This window comes from Perca fluviatilis, chromosome 8 (genome assembly GCF_010015445.1).
Source record: "Perca fluviatilis chromosome 8, GENO_Pfluv_1.0, whole genome shotgun sequence".
NCBI classification, from domain to species: domain Eukaryota; kingdom Metazoa; phylum Chordata; class Actinopteri; order Perciformes; family Percidae; genus Perca; species Perca fluviatilis.
Window position 1 is genome coordinate 23,160,948 of NC_053119.1, and position 17,279 is coordinate 23,178,226.

The window sequence follows — 17,279 nt, forward strand, 5'->3', positions numbered from 1 at the left end:
CTGCACAGCTCTGTCCTTAAAGGTACACTGTGTAGCGTTTTAAGTATTGCATTAGCTAAAATCAATGTCATCATTCATAAATATGTCTTCATTGGTGTAAAATTACTTTTGCCAATGATCTGACTTATCCTCGTAAGCGAAGAATTTCTCATCTGTATTTACATTGGACGGGTAAGTCCAAGGAGGCTTCCATGTCGTTCTGCCATTTTGAAAAACTATAACTCGCTGAGAGGGACATAAAGCACGAGCAACGCTTTTTCGTTCAGAGCCAGCATCACGTGACTGAAACCAGCTGAAACGGAGGAGATCAGTGAGAGGCGCTTGTCACTAATGGATGATCATACTTATGCCGAGCCACAGGAGAAGGAATCCTCATCGCCAAAAAAACGAAAAAAAGAATTAAAAAGTCAACGTTACCGGCGAATTCAAAACACGAGGGTAAACATCGGGGTAGCCTTTCCCAGGTGGAAAGAGCTAATGAAGGAGAAAGACTTTCAAAGGGACGCTGAAGTTGCCGGCTTTCTCCTTGACAGGCAAGTGAATGTTACGGTCTAAATTACAAGGACAATTACTTATACATGCTCACACTAATGATTCAATGCAGTTTGTTTGAAATAACGAACCTCATCACCCGAAAGAAAACTCAATGAATAGCTTCTTGGTACATAATGGCTACCGTAGTTGCAATACGCATTTGAAAAAGCGAGGTGCTAGAGAGCACTATTCGTTTGAATGCAAAATACAATTTCACCGCTAGATGGCAGAAATTCCTACACAATGTACCTTTCAAACTTGATGTTGGGCCTCCAAATGACAATTTACTTAAACTAAAGATCTGGATTTGTCTGCTTAAAACATAGTTGCCTATCTGCATGTCTATTGCTGGTTTTCCTGTGAAACCCGAGCCAAAACAAAGAAAAGTGAGTGGCGTGCGGCAATCAAACAAATGATGAGGAAACACCTGACTGGGCACAGCTACTCCTAACTGAGGTTAGCGACCTCAAAAACGTGTTTGAAGAAAGACTGGATGACCTTGGCAACTCAATGAAAGACTTGAAAAAAAGAGATAATCATTTCCAGTATCATTACAAACACAGTATGGCTTAGAAGGCTTACAGTACAAATACATGTTTATGTTCAGGAGCCTGGTGGCACCACAGTTATGTCTCTGGGTATACAAACGGGGAAGGAACATGCTAGGGGGGCTGGTGCATGGATAACCATCACCACCCGTTATTGACAGCCAATTTGGCAGTAGCTGCCTTGCTTGGAAACTGTATCATTACTGTCTTAATGTTGCTGCCTACTGAAGTCATATGGGCGTTGTTAACTGTGAAGGTATATGGCTTTTTGCTCTTTGACATCAGTATAAAAATCTACTTTCAAGCATACTGCTGGAGTGGTGACTATCAAGTTCACGTTTTTTCCTCATTTTAGGGCTTGTTAAGGGTCAGGATAGGGATAACCATGGAGATCACCTCAACTACATCAAATTAGCATTAAGTGTTTGGTCAGAGATTGCAAACACTGGTATCTAGATAGGGGCTCAATCAGCTGTGTACGTCACATCTTTGCATAAATGACTTTTTTGCCAATGAAGGTCCACACAATGGAGTGGAGAGTACTGTGTCAAGCCAAGAAAATCATCAGCCTCTTGCCAGGACCTTAACGGGACCTCTTGTGCTGACCAGAAGCCAAAGCTAACTCTTGCTGCATTATGGGGGTTTAAGTGGTTCAACCTAGCTTATGGAGGACTCTTCTTCTTCTTTTGTCCCTGAAAAAAGGAGATGATTTGTAGAGTGCCTCTCCTGGTTATTCCTCCACAACCCTCAGTACATGTCTCTGTAGATCTCCTGCAGGAGTGGGTGCAGTGAGGTGTCCTCTGTCTTTTTGATCTCCTGCACCAGTTGTGCATGCTCAGTGACTAGCTGCCGGAGGTCAGCCAGTTTCTGCAGTAGCTTGGGGAAGAGGAAAGAGTCGTCGGGGTGATTGGCCAGCAGATGGAGCTGTAGCACCTGCACAATGCTCTCCTGCATTCGCTCAATGTGCGCCACATTCACCAGGCCTGGGCGGTCTAATCACAGAGGAAGCAAAATAAACTTGAGTGAGACTCCTTTACAATTATCTCCTGTTGGAATAAAACCAGAATGCCTTCACAATTTCTGCAATTGTGTAATATGGAAGCATTTTATATATGAAGAGATTGATTAAACGTTCTCAACGAGTAAAAGGAGAAATACAATTCTAATATACCATACAGCAAATTAATAGTTTGATTATAAACAACATTATTTTTCCTGCATCCTCACCTCCACAGCAGATGATAGCAGCAACAAACAGTGCCAGGTCACTGTCATCCAGCTCCAGCGCATTAAACTTCATTGCAAACTGGAACTTTGGCTCCATCATATCACTGACCGGCCGCCGCAGGCTCTTGAGGAATTCCCGGGTGATGAAGCCAGAGCCGTACGCTACAAGTAGCCCATCCTTGTTCATACTGGAGGCAAGCATGGCAAAGAGGGCCTCGTACACGCCATATTTCAAAAGAGTCACCTGATCATTGAGGTCCAGGCTCGAGAACCCGGGGACGGACTTTGCAAACTCTGTGAGCTCGGTGACGGTTTCCACCGACATGCACTGGCAGACGTGGAAAATCCGTACTTCTACCTCCCTGTCCTTTAGCGTTCCTGCTGAGCCCACCATCTTTGCCACAAGCGTCTGCTCTGCCAGCTGTAGGGTCTCCAAGTCATGGATGACGAAAGGCTGTGGACAGTGGCGAATGACAAATTTATGAGCTATATGTGTAAAGTATGGTTATAAATGGGTTTTCAAGTTGAAATGCAACACAGTCAGTACAGCGTGTACTGTGATTTTGGCATACATTACATAAATAAACCTGACTACATAAATGTGGAAAAGCCGAGTCCGCAAACCTCCGCTACATGAAAAACTGTAGCGACTGTGGTGTTTACCCATAGTCCTTACTGAAAGGAGAGGCTAAGCCCAGAGCTGTTATTGCCCTCATATTTCCACAATTACATAATTACTCTTTTTGACTCTATAGCTATATAATTATAGGCCACTCAAAAGAGATTTAAGGTGCAAATAATGCCTAGAAATTTAAGAACAGAGCTAATGGTGAAAGTTAAACGGTGTAAGCGAAAAGAGAGCCTACCAGAGCAAACTCAAAATGTCAAAAAGCCCAGCTGGCAATTTCTTTTTAGAATTGAAATATACACAATCCCAATAATGTCGTTGGAGGAATCCATGTAAGGTAAGCAGCTGTGTAAGCTAATGGTAGCAGGAATGCCCTTGATTCCAGCTAATATGTGTTTTTTTTTTTAGTTGTGTCACTCTTCTCACAGTTGAAGTTACAAAACATCTGATGAGCAGCTACAGCTGCTGCTGCACATCAGATCAGACCTCTGACTCATGAGTGCTGAGCTAAATGTGGGCTAGAGTAGCAGGCGTAGGTATAAGGGTCATGACACAGAGTCGTTTAATTTTGTTGTACTACTTCTACATCATTTAAACACTTGATCATCACATAATGTGTAACAGATCAGTTACAATAAATAAGTCAATATAACAAACAATGTTCTTCTGAACAAGGTACATGTACATTTTCTTAATGCTACAATCTGAATTTTGTTCATGAAATAATAATCTCGGTTTCAGGCTGCCTCGAAACTGCATGCGTGTTGTATACAGTAAATAAGTAAGTCTTCAGTTTTTATAATGGCTGTTCTTTTCTTCTTTTTGGGCTCACTGCCTGGATTGATGTTATGTGATTCTGCAGAAGTAAGGAAGCCACATTTGTCATCTTATTGTCACAATAACCTCAGGCGTTTGTACTTCAGTGGAAAGGTACTTCAGTGGGTAGAGAAAGGTACAAAGCCCACAGCCCTGGTTGACTCTTGAGATTTCCATGACGACAGAATTGCTCTCCTTGGCCCTGCAGCGACAACCTTATGGATGGTCAAAGGGCTTTGTAGGCCATTTTCTATACATATTAATACAGTTTATAATGGAAGCAGAGCCAGGGGTGCTACACGGAGAGCACTACACTTGACCTGACTAACTGCTACAACCCAGCTACTGGAAGAGAACAGAAGAGTCTACAACCAGGTTAGCAACTTTAGGTGGCTGTACGTAGGCACAATGATGCTCACAATGACAACGCTTTAGCAGGTATATTGTTTACCATGTTAACTGTCTTTTTGTAGCATGTTAGCATGACTTAAACTAAGAACAATGTATAGCCTTCCTCGGTTATGATTTACTGAACCTTCAAATATAACTCAATTGGAGGATTAGCCAATAGCAGAAACATCCATAATGAAAATAATCACTAGTTACAGCCCTAGTGAGAACAGTCATAATTTGTAAAAGGCAATCTCCCTCTTGTATTTCCCAATAAATTTCAGGGTATATCCATATCCAGTATACAGTGTAACTCAGAACAGCAGCAACAGCTTGACATTTCTGTAGCTGCTTTTTTAAGACATCCAGTCAAGACTGTACAAACTGTTTAAGATGAATCATACCACAGCAAAACCAGCTGAGTCAGACGATAAAACTTCGCTGTAACAAATCAGAGCCAGCAGTGACACAATTATGGCTCTTGACTGTTGAGTCAAACCTGACGGAAAATTCCTGGCTTAGTTACAGGTCCAAATAAGTTGATGGAGGATCCAGTTTTTCCACAACGGGGATTAAACAAAATTTTGTTCAATATTTTCTATATCAACTGTCATCTTGCAACAGTATCTTCTATAGTATTTATTTACTCAAATTAGTATTAAAATAATGTGAGATACAACAACATTAGAAAGCTGTCATTTTATACTGTAGGCCAACAATCTCAGAATCAAAGTTATGCAACATGTCAGAATTTGTACACAAAGCTGTGGCAAACGGTACAATATGACTTTCACAGGAAGTCCCATGTATAAAAGTGCTGCGACACCATAAATGAACACAAAAATCAAGGGGTGGATCAAACAATAGGCTACAACAGTGCATTTCCAACTGACTGCTTTCCAATGGCTGCAAACTCCAGACCTCCTCTGGACTCTAAATGGACACTTATCCATCTAGAAACTTTGATCTCTAGAAGCAGTGGGTGTGGTCTGTGTTTGAACATGGATGTGCACTGGGACTGACCGGTCGCTCTTGACCTATTTCACACCTACACACATCCACCCTTAGAATTCACGACAACTCTGGTCTGCAGTCCCTGACCCTCACCTTGTCGGCCCCTCTTTTCCGATGAAAAGAAATGAAAAGAAATGAAAAGAACGAGGCTGCGAGATAATTTTTCTGATGAGATTGGGGATGGGTGATGAAAAGAGTGCAGGCATGGAGGGAAACAGGCAGCGGAGGGAGAAGTGAGGGGCTCATACAGTGGCTCTTTATACAGATACAGATGTGTCCTTGTCCAGCTTGTGTGTTGGCTTGCACTACTGATTGAGCAAGTTATTTCTGTCATTGGCTGGCTGCACTCTGAGGTGAGGTCAAATTGAGACATTAGTTTGATTACAAATTTGAAATGTGCTCAGAAGGGGATTCAAATCACTCCAATGGGGAAGACATAAATTAAAAGTTGCAAGACAACATGACCTTGACTTGTGAGGAAATCCTGGTAATGAGAAGAGCCACGAACGCGCAATCCACACTGCAACACCTTTCACTCACCAACCCACTACTCTTAATTAACGTACAGGGGTGCTGGTCTTGCCGGTGAGAATGGTTCGAGCCTTGGCCTTGTTCATGTTGAAGTTCTTGAGGAAGGCCTCATAAATCTGCCGGGCCAGCGTCTTCTGGTCGGCTACCTGGGGGTCTTCCACCTCCCTGTCCCCCGTTACCATCTCCGCCTTCAGCTTTAGCTTCTCTGACTGGGGCATCCGACCAAAACGGATGGCTGTAAACAAAGCAGACAGGAAGTCAGACTAAGATTACAGAATTTGTGCCAGTACAAATCTGTCATATCACAGATCACAGTTACAGTGTAACAGATGTTACAGAAAATGAAACAAATGCAATGTAAATATTAGATTAAATAATATGATTATAAACAGCCTTTTCAATAAAACAGAGAATAATATAATAATATACTACAGTATAAGAACAAAGAGAGGGCACAGAGTGATTCAAAACATACCCAGTTTTGGAAAATGTAAAATAGCTTGAACTCCACACCATTAGCCATAATACAATTAGTCCCAGACCTTAATTACAAAGTCAGTGAAGCTAAATTCTACTTTTATTAAGATTATGTATTTATTTATTCTGTCTATAAAACAATACAGCAGCAACTAGATCTGCAAACAGCAAAATGCAAGCATTAGACACACTAATTCTAATGAAAACAATCCTCCAATGAGAAAAAGGTCAGAAAAACAGAGACCAGTTTGCCATAGAAGGTTATTTCAAAGACAAAAACATTACCTGACTATTTAAGTTTTACATATGCAGACCTCTCTCACCTTGGCAGTAAAATCATCCAAAATTAGCACCAGGTGGTGGCCTGAGGTAAAGTCTGCGGGTCGCCAATGTACCCTCAGTACTGCCCTGACATAACTTAACTCTGCAGTCAAACGTGCAATTTATTTTTGTTGCAAAACAGCAGGGATTTAATGAAGCGAGGGTGGGGAGTGTTGGTTTGTTGGGTTTTTAATGCAATGTGCTTCTTTGCTTCATGGTATGTGTGAACAGTATGAATATTTAATTTTATAGTCATATAGTCATAGGTTGTTATGTGAATATGAACAGCAGAAATAGGTTACGCAAGAAAATCACTTCAAATAAATATTGTGAATCTTGCATAAGGATCATAATGCAACAGGTGCAGCAGCCCCTCACAACACTGAAATAAACTAATTAATCAATGTAAACCTGAATTCCCCCCAACAAAGTTAATGAGATTCACATTTTTTATGAATAATGAATGCTTTAAAACCTTAATTGGAGGAAGAAGAAGAAGAAGAAGAAAAACAATAACCAAAAAAAGCCCTGAGGGGTTTATTTTAGATGCACACATTTGGGCCATAAGCAAACATCATAGTCTAACTGCTGGTATGCCACGCAGCAAAACTGAACAAGACACTCATTTCTTTGCCACCCTTAAGTGAGTACTGGCCTCAGCATGGCCACCCCTATGAAACACCATGGTGAGATACACATTAAATTCAGGTTAAATCTGGGTCCAAATATTGCACTTTGAACACGTGAAATGTATGGAGGTTTATGTGAAGAAGTTTATGCGAGAAGGACAGAAAGGAGGGAAACATATTTAAACAAATGAAAAGAAATGCATTACGGCAATGAGAAAAATAGGAATAAACACAAAAGGGGACTACACATTACAAGGTGTGTGTGAAGTGTGTTTCAACATTATGCAAGAGTTGTTTTTCTACTAGAGGATGCCAGCATCTCTCAGACGGTCTGATCCCATTTGACTAATAAGATTAGAGGTGAACAGAGTTTAACCCCTCCTCACCAATTTAAATGTGCACAAGCTGATGCCGCACACATAAGCTCTCTGAGAACCCAACATTCAGGTGCACCTACCACCTGCATTTATGAGACCATAAAGGCTTAAAAGGAGATCTGATTTCCCTGTTTTCCAACGAGCCGCCCACTGTTGAAACAAATCCAGGCCAACCGGGACGGACTGAGCAAGGATACCGAGCTAGCAGACAGCACGAGGGCCCATTAGATTACTGCTCACTAAGTGGATGGATCTTCTGAAGCTGGTAAAGCTCCACAGTGGGCACCTTGGCAGGAGCCAAGTCTAATTAAGATGAGAGGAAGTGAGTGATGTTAAGCTGAGCATAAGTCAATTTCCTAAGATCTAGTGTGAGGTGGGGGGAGGGGGACAGTCTGTCATTCTATTAAAGGGGTGATAGAATGCAAAACCGATTTTACCCTGTCATAGTTGAATAACGACAGTTCGGTGGGTAAATAGGACATACATAGAAGCTCAAAATCCCATTGACAATCTCATATTTTGAAACTGCCGCTGAAAACGGGCGAATCTCAACAAAGCTAGTTGCTTGCGTAAGCATCTCAAAATCCGGAACCTTTGTCACAGCCATGGGTGTATTAAGAGAACAGTCACGCCCCAACATTTACATAGGCTACACAACTGACCTGAGATCAGGTACTTTTCTGAATCTAGCTAGGTCACGCAGATCTCTGCAATTCCATTACAAAATTCACTTCTGAAACTTTTTTATGCGAGAAATCAACTATATAAAGCTCAAATATGGGCCACTTTACGAAAATGAATGGCTAATTGCAAATTTTCTCCGACTGTGTGTCGGAGTTTAGCGCCGGTGCTGCCTGGGTTGCTACATCGCCGCCCTGACCGCAGTGTTAGCTAAGCTTTGTAAGACCTTGAGGAATCTGTAATATTCATGCCGTGACGAAATTCAAACTGTAAATATACTTTAGTTATGCGAAAGTGAGCAAGCTGCGATATTTCCCCATTGTAATGAATGGGACATATAGCAAGCAGCTGCTCGTCCTACAAAGACGCCTTTGCGTTCATAAAAATGCCTTAAAATCAAATCGGACACAACGGTTAGCTTTATAAGACATTGGGGAATGATGTTATATAAGTGGCGTGACGAAATTCAAACTGTAAATATAATTTAGTTATGGCGACAGTGTAGCTAGCTAGCTGCGGTATTTCCCCATTGTAATGAATGGGACATATAGCAAGCAGCTGCTGGTCCTACAAAGACGCCTCGCGTTCATAAAAATGCCTTAAAATCAAATCGGACACAACGGTTAGCTTTATAAGACATTGGGGAATGATGTTATATAAGGCGTGGACGGAAATTCAAACCGTAAATATATTATAGTTATGCCGGGCGGCCGGGGAGCCCCGTAGTGCAGTATCCACAAAGGGTGACTTTGCGCGGGTATGGAGCCCAGCAGGCTGCCGCTTCGTCAGACTGTGTGGAGCTCCTAAAGTCACGTCTTACCAAATTTGCAATTAGCCATCAATTTTTGTAAAACGACCCATATTTCAGCTTTATATAGTTGATTTCTCGCTTAAAAAAGTCTCAGAAGTGAATTTGGTAATGAAACATTGCAGTGTCTGGAATATGAGATTCTGTCGCTTCTCTAATGTATGTGTATTGGGGATTCGCTCAACCAATCAGCGCGCGTCTCTAATGTGTGCGTATGGCAAGTCGCTCAACCAATCAGCGCGCAGCTCATCTAAATATTCATGACCATACCATATTTGGAAGAAAAGCTCTTGTTACAAATAGGGCCAAAACACAGGGATACATAAGGGCCAGTAAAATATCAACCAGGCCATTTTCAGCCCAACCAATGTTACATACCCCATTAGGAGACCATAAGGAACAGTGTGAAATACCCTATATAATCATTCTATTACCCCTTTAAGTCATTTCAGCCATTAAACACCACACCACACCACTGTATGACTGGTTAGTGTGGTTATTTTCTCACAAACTGCCAAAACATGTAATAATGTGTTTATGGCAGCGCATCTTGTCAGTACATGAGATTTGAGACATTATTAAGTTGCTGGAGTCAAGAAACTTTCAATCACTTGTGTGTTGTGTGATAATAAAAAGCTTGTTGCTGCTGCTGCAACAGCAAGAAAGAGATGTTGTTGATATAACATACTCCAGAAAACTAAAGCACTGTAATATAATTTCACAAGACAACATTGAGTGGCCTAAGTCATTACAATACAAATGTAACTTTCCCCTCTTCACTGTCCACTTTAGAATAAAGTGCTCAAAATATAAAAAATATACATTTTGTTTTACTGAGCCAAAATCAGATTGTATTGCATTGTTGTTACGATGGCCCCTTATCAACAAGTTTTGGACAGATAGATATGATTTTATGTTAAAATGAATACAACCTACTGTTATAAGTAATATATCATAACAAAATGGAACACCGGAACATCCAGTATCTTCAGATGTAACTGTGGAATCAATTATCTGTCGAAACAAACAGAGGGACAAAGCTCCAAAATTAGCAGTGCTAATCGGTCTTGTAGTCTCTTCAAACACTAGTCTCCAAAAGATCAGGTTGCACTGGTCTCAAATCTCCTTCCTCCCACTCTACGGTTACAATTAGCTCATGAAACTCAATACACATAAACCGTATAAGGAAGAGGAGCTTACAGAAATACTACTACTTTAAGGCACTACCATATCATCATCAAAATCTGGGCTAGGTCTCAATATGTCAATAACCCCATGGGACAAAATAAGACGCTCAACCCAGCCTCTGCATCCTCAGGTCACTGCCACCATTGTGGGATATTTGCAAAGTGTGCACAGTCTATAAGTAAACCCACCGATTGCACGGACCCTTTTTGATGGTTCTAATATATACACGCGCACGCGCACCCGCACGCACGCACACACACACACACACACACACACACACACACACACACACACACACACACACACACACACACACACACACACACACACACACACACACACACACACACACACACACACACACACACACACACACAACCTGTTTCAGTGCTTGTTACCCAATCAGGACACTGACCATGACCAAGGGTCAGCATGCTATGTTGTATGTTTACATAGAGTAAACAAAATTCACCAGAATCACAAAGTTTGACCTCAAAATCCCTGTATTCCAAACAAAGATATTGCAATGCTGAGTTGCACGTCTGATGTAAGGCTTTTAAGACAATACTGTTTAGAGTGTGCACATATATTGCATGTGCAAATGCTTTGTCTGCAACAGTCAAGAATGAAACAGACTGCGTTGGCTGGATTAATGATCACAAAATATTGTTGTATTTATAGACTGAGATTTTAAAAATAAACTCTGAATAATTTTAGAAAGTGATGCAATGTTATGGGACTAAAGTCACAATTTCAAAAAAGTCACAATATTACAAAAAAAGATGAAGTCCTACTTTTTCAAGAAAAAAAAAGTCATTTTGAGAGTGTTACCATAAGTCTTAATTTGACATTGAATTTACGACTCTATTCACCTAATATTATTTTCCCCTCAAAATTATGACTTTTTCATAAAATATTACAAATTATTTTTTGAAAAATCTCAGATTTCACAGGGAAACGTACACTGTAAAGAGCCAGGAGGAAAAAACAGTAAAACACAGTGCAAGCTCTCTTCCAGCAAGAAAATAAATACAAATGCAATATGGTTTAAGTTTTTGGATGACAAGGTTTCTTAGCATATGTGATTAATTAACATTAATTTTGTTTGTTTTTTTACATTTTGGGCTCTTACCATGTGCCCTCGATCGCTGCAGCAACGCTAATTATAGGTGTGCTATTATGGGTTTTGTCTGTCACATAATCAGGTGGATCGACTCACTTATCATATTTCCAACAAAAGAGTTCAGCCATTGGAATTCAACATGAATCCAGCACTGCAAAGGCTACACTATCCACAGATGCAGATAGACCATGTACTGCACATGAGTGAATTGCAGATCTAAGAGGTATTTTTCTGAATAAAAGGAAAATACAGATGATCTACAGTGGGTATCTGTAGTATCTGTAGAAGAAGCTGTCTAATAGCCTGGATTAGTCTTCAGTTAGAGACATGCCTTAGCATGCAACTTAACACTCAACTGAGGTGTTAGATTTCTTATTTGTGCTAATTATGTGTATATATGTGTCTGTTCACATCTGCACGACTGTGGTACTCTGTTAAGTAGTGTGTGTTTACAAGTAACAAGAACCATGCATATGTGTGTGTGTGTGTGTGTGTGTGTGTGTGTGTGTGTGTGTACACATGTTCTGGGTTTGAATCACAGCCTAAACCCGCCCTGCCCTGTAGGACTCACCGTTGTGGGACATGCCCACCGACAGGCACTTCTGGAAGCGGCAGTATTGGCACTTGTTGCGGTTCTTTTTTTGGATCTTGCAGCGACGCTCACACTTGTCATACTCCAGCTTCAGACGGATGGTCCGCCTAAAAAAACCCTGAACGAACGAAGGGAAAACATTGCTAAAATGTGAATACTGCTCACATGAACCAAAAAACATAATTAGAGTTAATACTTGAGAGAGACAAGTAAATTACCTTTTAATAAACTGTGCTGTTATGAAATCAGTTTCAGGATCCAGAAAAAAAAAAACTATTAACCAACTCTTTATTAAGAAAGAAGATTATTTTTAGAGAAGCAGTTATTTATTCCCATATGAATGCAAGACAATATCAGACACATAGTTTCACCATCCTCGCTTACACAAGCTTGACAAAAACAAACATTTAACTTTGGCGAGGAACAGATCGAGCAAGTGGCATGTCTATGGTTGGCCAGAGGGTAGAACATGGCCCGGGGAATTGCTTAATAACATATTTAGCCATACTTAATAGCAAATTGCAATTTTATCCAAAACTGTCACCCAGCATGCCAAATGACACACAGTATGAAAGACAGGAAAATATTCGTACAATACAAGATTACACATGGTATAATGGGACATAGCGGTGTCGGTGGGAAACGCTTCAACCATGTGAGCACGTGTTACATAACCCTGCTTGACTCTCACCCACTAACCTCCAAAATCACACACACACGCACACACACGCAACACACACACACACACACACACACACACACACACACACACACACGGAGGTCAGGCTACGTGGGCTTCATGTCGACGCTGCTTGTGTTCACTGTCGTAAAGGATCAGTGTGCTAACAACACAGAGGTCGGCCTCCTCCTATTACAAAAGGGGAAGGATGCATATGAGAGGATAGATATGTGTGTGTATGTCAAGTTGTTTTATATACAAAAATATAACAATTCTGATAATTTCACATGTGATATTTTGTTTGTGGCCCTGGTTCTGTCAGACATTTACATGCAGCAATCAGCAATCGGTAGTGGATTTTAAGACCCAGTGGACAACCTACAGTATACTGCATTTTCCCCTCTCTCTCCTCTCATTTCCTGACACCTCTCTACTGTCCAACTTGGAATAAAGCCTTTTTTCTTTCCTTTTTTCCTTTTTTTTTTTAAAGATGGAACTGGAATTCTTGATTGAAATTGAAATGTGACAAACCTTGCTGGCCTATTATGACTTGTAAAATAATAGCATTGTAGTGAGGTGCTGATCACTGGAGGTAGACTTGAAAATAAGAAAAAAAATGTTGCACACTCTGGCTTCATTTGCATATCTCTTTTTATTCTCTAATAACAGACCCATAAATGCTTTTGGAGCCAGGGTGTGCAACACTTTTTTTTCGTATTTTTAAGACTTGATTTATATATCCAGTGATAATCCAGCTGTCGCAAAAAGGGGCTTCCACATTACCCTTTGGTACTTCATAGGTCACTTCTGATATATGTACTTTTAATCACCCCTCCTAAATGTAGATATTGTTACTAAACAAATTTACCTTGGCTTTTGTGATGACGTGCTGTTTTAGAGCTTTACGAATTCACTCTGCATAGGTCACATAGTTTTGTCTCTGCCCTGTGGACAAGACCAAGGCCTTTGTCCAGTGTAGATACATCTGTATTGATGCACGGAGCTGCTGAGTTTATGTATCACTTCCTGACATTCATACTCCTACTGCTCTCTTGGCTGACACATTTAGCTGCGCCCAGTGGATTCACAGTGCGGAGGTGTAGAAAAGTCGCTCACTTCAGCTACTTTCCCCTCAGCGACTGATAGAAAAGAAAACATTTATAAAGAATACACAATACTGACACACCAACATAAGCTCAAAAACACATGCACACACACCTCAAGTTAGACTATTTTCATCCTTGCCTCTCAAAAAAGACCCTTGAGTTGTTCAACATGACTGGTAAACAATTAACTCAAAGATTATTGAGCAACCACGTGTAAAGGCCAAGCCTGGTAGTTCTGATGCTTTAAGAAAGTATCATCAGTCACAAGACACACTGCCTCTGGATTTCTGGCATGTCCTACTTTTTTTCAGTGTCTTGAAATTGGTTAATGTGTAGTCAAAAGGCGGTTTGAGATTCTTGGCTTGTCTGTACTTGAGTGTGGGTTACTTTGGGAGAGAGCGATTGATGGATATTGACAGAAATATTGATTGATGGAGAGAAACCAGTAGTAAGTAAAACACATTGTAGGGTGAGAAGATAAGAGAGACCAGGCATGTGTGATAACTTCAGATTCAATCCTCACAATAATGTCCGTACACTGGTCTAGTCTTCGCCAACGTCTAAGGTGAAATATTGAGATAGAACCAATTAATCTTCGTCTCACCTTGCAGCCCTCGCATGCGTGGACTCCATAGTGATAGCCCGAGGCACGGTCAGCACAAACTCGACACTCTAGATTGAGCGAAGAGGAGGCAGATGAGAACTCATCCTGGCCCGCTGCCATCCCGTAAACAACCGACGACGGGCTGGATGCTGGTGTCAGGGCATCTACAAAACACAAGCACATGGATGATTACATGTGTCATTGCACTACTGCCCCCTGATCAATACACACATCTTAAGGCAAACACTGCACTGGTAGCCAATTAATAAGTCTGGTGATATTGTATATTTTTCTCATTGTCAACAAAATCCCACGGAAAAACCAAATCGACAAGCAGGCCCACTTCACACACTGATTGGCCAGGTGTGTAAAGGAGAGAAAGTATACAGGAACTTTAACTTGTCTCTCAAGCTGTCTTTTGTAAATGGGGGTTTGCTTTGCTCAGTTTCATGAATGGTGCCAGAGTGTAGGCAATGTAATACTTTTTTTAAAAATTTTTTAAGTATAACAATTGATGGGCCTATCATACTTTGTCATAGCCAGCAGTACACAGGATACATGCTGATCTTGTCACCACAATCAGACAACAAACTGAGTCACAATCTTGAAAGAAATGTACCTTCCTCTGCCTTAATGAATGCATCTCTACTGTCTCACCTCCCTCCGGCAAAGAACTAGTGGAATATAAAGTACAGCTTGAACTTTTTGCCCTGACAAAGGACAGTCTGTTCCAGCAACTAGTTATTCAGAGATATTCGCATGTTGTTTGCATTGGGTTGCCTGTCACAAGCATAACAGTGTTGGAGTAGTATTACTGATCCTCCTCGTGGATGAGAGGTCATGAGGTTGCCAACAGTTTTCTATTACCACCTTGTGAAGGCAGCATGGTTGGTAGAACTCGTTTGGTACACAAATAGCAAATGTGAAATGGTACCAAACAGTGGCACTAAGTCAAGCCACATGAGTTGGTCGAGAGAAGCCAGAACGGGGATAAGCGGCATTTGGCAGCGGACCTGGAGCTGTGTGCCTGCATGGTGCAAGTGCATATGATTCAACTTATTGTGGACAAGAAAAGCATGTCAGTGTTTCTTCTGCTTCTTAGCACTCCTGAACACCCATAAATCCTGAACACCCTCTCACTGACTTTTCCATGACATCATCAAATGTTTCCGTGATGCCTTCTCCCCATACTTCCCTCACTTTTCTCCTCTCATTCCATCTCCCTCACTCACACCCTCTATTCTCTCATTACATGTTTATCTTTCTGTACTATTTATGACTTCTTCACTTGTTGCATAACTGGGTAGGAGATGCCCATGTGACTTTTATTTAGGAGGAAACAGTAGCAAAATGTATGAATTTCTGAATGGATATGGGGCAATGAGAAGGGCTGGAATAGGACAAAGAGGTAAAACAATGGGACAGAAAATAAGAAGTAGATAAGCAGAAAAAGAAAAGAAGACATGGGGAGGAAATAGGGAAATAAATTGGCAGGAAAATGCATCAACTCGCTCAATAAATCAGAGACAAGAAGAACGAACTGATTAAGATCAATGGACTATTGCCCAAAAGGGTAAAGCAATCTCAGACATTCTGAGTAAACAAAGGGCTGTTCAATGATTGTACTGTAGTGTAGCTTTGTTGAAGGTCAAGGCAAGAGGTTAAATTAGCCAAAGTGTATGTCCTTTCCGAACATTCAGTTGGAGCAAACAAGGGATTAAAAGGGGTAAACTGAGGGACCCCTGCTCTGGCAACAGCAATGGCAAGGAGATTACACTGAACTGCCAGGGACACTTTTAAACTGTGAAATGACAGTATAGGGGCAAACCCCAAATCTAAATAGATCATTTCAGTTTAATGATAATGATACTTCACCTAGAACAGTGGAACCTTCAGAGCCATTGCTGGAGGACTGGTATTCGGGGACATCAAAGGAGCTGAGGGCGTCGTTGTCGATGGACTGGGAGATGTCCTGGAGCTCCTCCATGCCGCCTATGAAGTTGTGATCGGCGCACAGGGGGCTGCCCAGCACCGAGTCCTCCAGGGGCGAAGGGGGATGGTAATGGCTCTCCATGTCGACCATAACGGTGGAGGAACGGGTTGGCGGCACTTTCACTCATCAGACTGGGGAGGACAGGGGAAGGGTGGAGGGGGAAAAGAAGAAGGTCAAAGAGGGTATGGAAACACAAACAGGCAGACAGAGAAAATAAGATGATAATTAATTTCTAAGGTCACCTCTGCCTGAATTTCTAGAGAGTAAGCTTGCTAACATGCTGATGTTTACCAGGTGTAAATGTTTACCATGTTCACCATCATAGTTTAGTGTGTTAGCATGCTAACATTTGGTAATTAGCTATGAACACAAAGTACAGGTCATTAGACTTGCTTCATAAACCAAAATGTATGGCAAAATTTGAATTATTGGAGAGATTAAAACTTTGACCTGATGATGGTTAAAACATAAAGTAAGGGGATCATCAAAGTGATTACAGTTAATCCTGAGGGGGACATGAATGTCTGTACAAAATGTTATGGCAATCGTTAAGACATTTCAGTCAAAACCAAAAATGACAACCTCATTGTGGCACTAGAGGAAAAATAGAGAGATCTACACAATCATTTAATACATCATCTGGGAACCCTGAATGTTTGTACCAAATGTTTTGCCACTCCATTTAAAAGATGTTGAGATATTTCAGTCGGGATCAAAATAGCGGACCAACTGACCATTGCCATCCACAAAGCTGAGCCACAAGCATGGCTAATAACTGATTACGTCATTATCACCATCAACACCACAGAGTAACATTGCACTGTTTTTCAGTGCACATGATTCAACACAGCATACATAATGCATTCAGGCCTAATGAGTATTGCTGATGCAACGTGTGGCCATCCACACTAACAGGTGCTGCATGTTGCTATAGTGGGGGGATAGTAAGGGAATGAAGGACACAGAGTATTTTATGACATAGCACAGACCCCTCTGCTCATGAGCTATTTACT

The 17,279-nt window shown here is 41.2% G+C and overlaps 1 protein-coding gene across 3 annotated transcripts in view; it reads right to left on the reverse strand.

The window, feature by feature from the left end:
- Positions 1-202: 202 nt before the first annotated feature.
- pparab (peroxisome proliferator-activated receptor alpha b) overlaps positions 203-17,279 on the reverse strand; it is a 30,282-nt gene continuing 13,205 nt past the window's right edge. For 2 of the 3 annotated variants that reach the window (XM_039807847.1, XM_039807849.1), the window contains exons 2-7: positions 16,149-16,397; positions 14,274-14,437; positions 11,864-12,002; positions 5,724-5,923; positions 2,310-2,763; positions 1,830-2,074 (exon numbers count right to left, since the gene is read on the reverse strand). In XM_039807847.1, coding sequence (XP_039663781.1) covers positions 1,830-2,074; positions 2,310-2,763; positions 5,724-5,923; positions 11,864-12,002; positions 14,274-14,437; positions 16,149-16,356 — 1,410 coding nt within the window. In that variant the 5' untranslated portion in view covers positions 16,357-16,397. Of the gene's footprint in view, positions 2,075-2,309; positions 2,764-5,723; positions 5,924-11,863; positions 12,003-14,273; positions 14,438-16,148; positions 16,398-17,279 lie in introns of those variants that run through there. The other variant, XM_039807850.1, reaches the window with a different exon arrangement.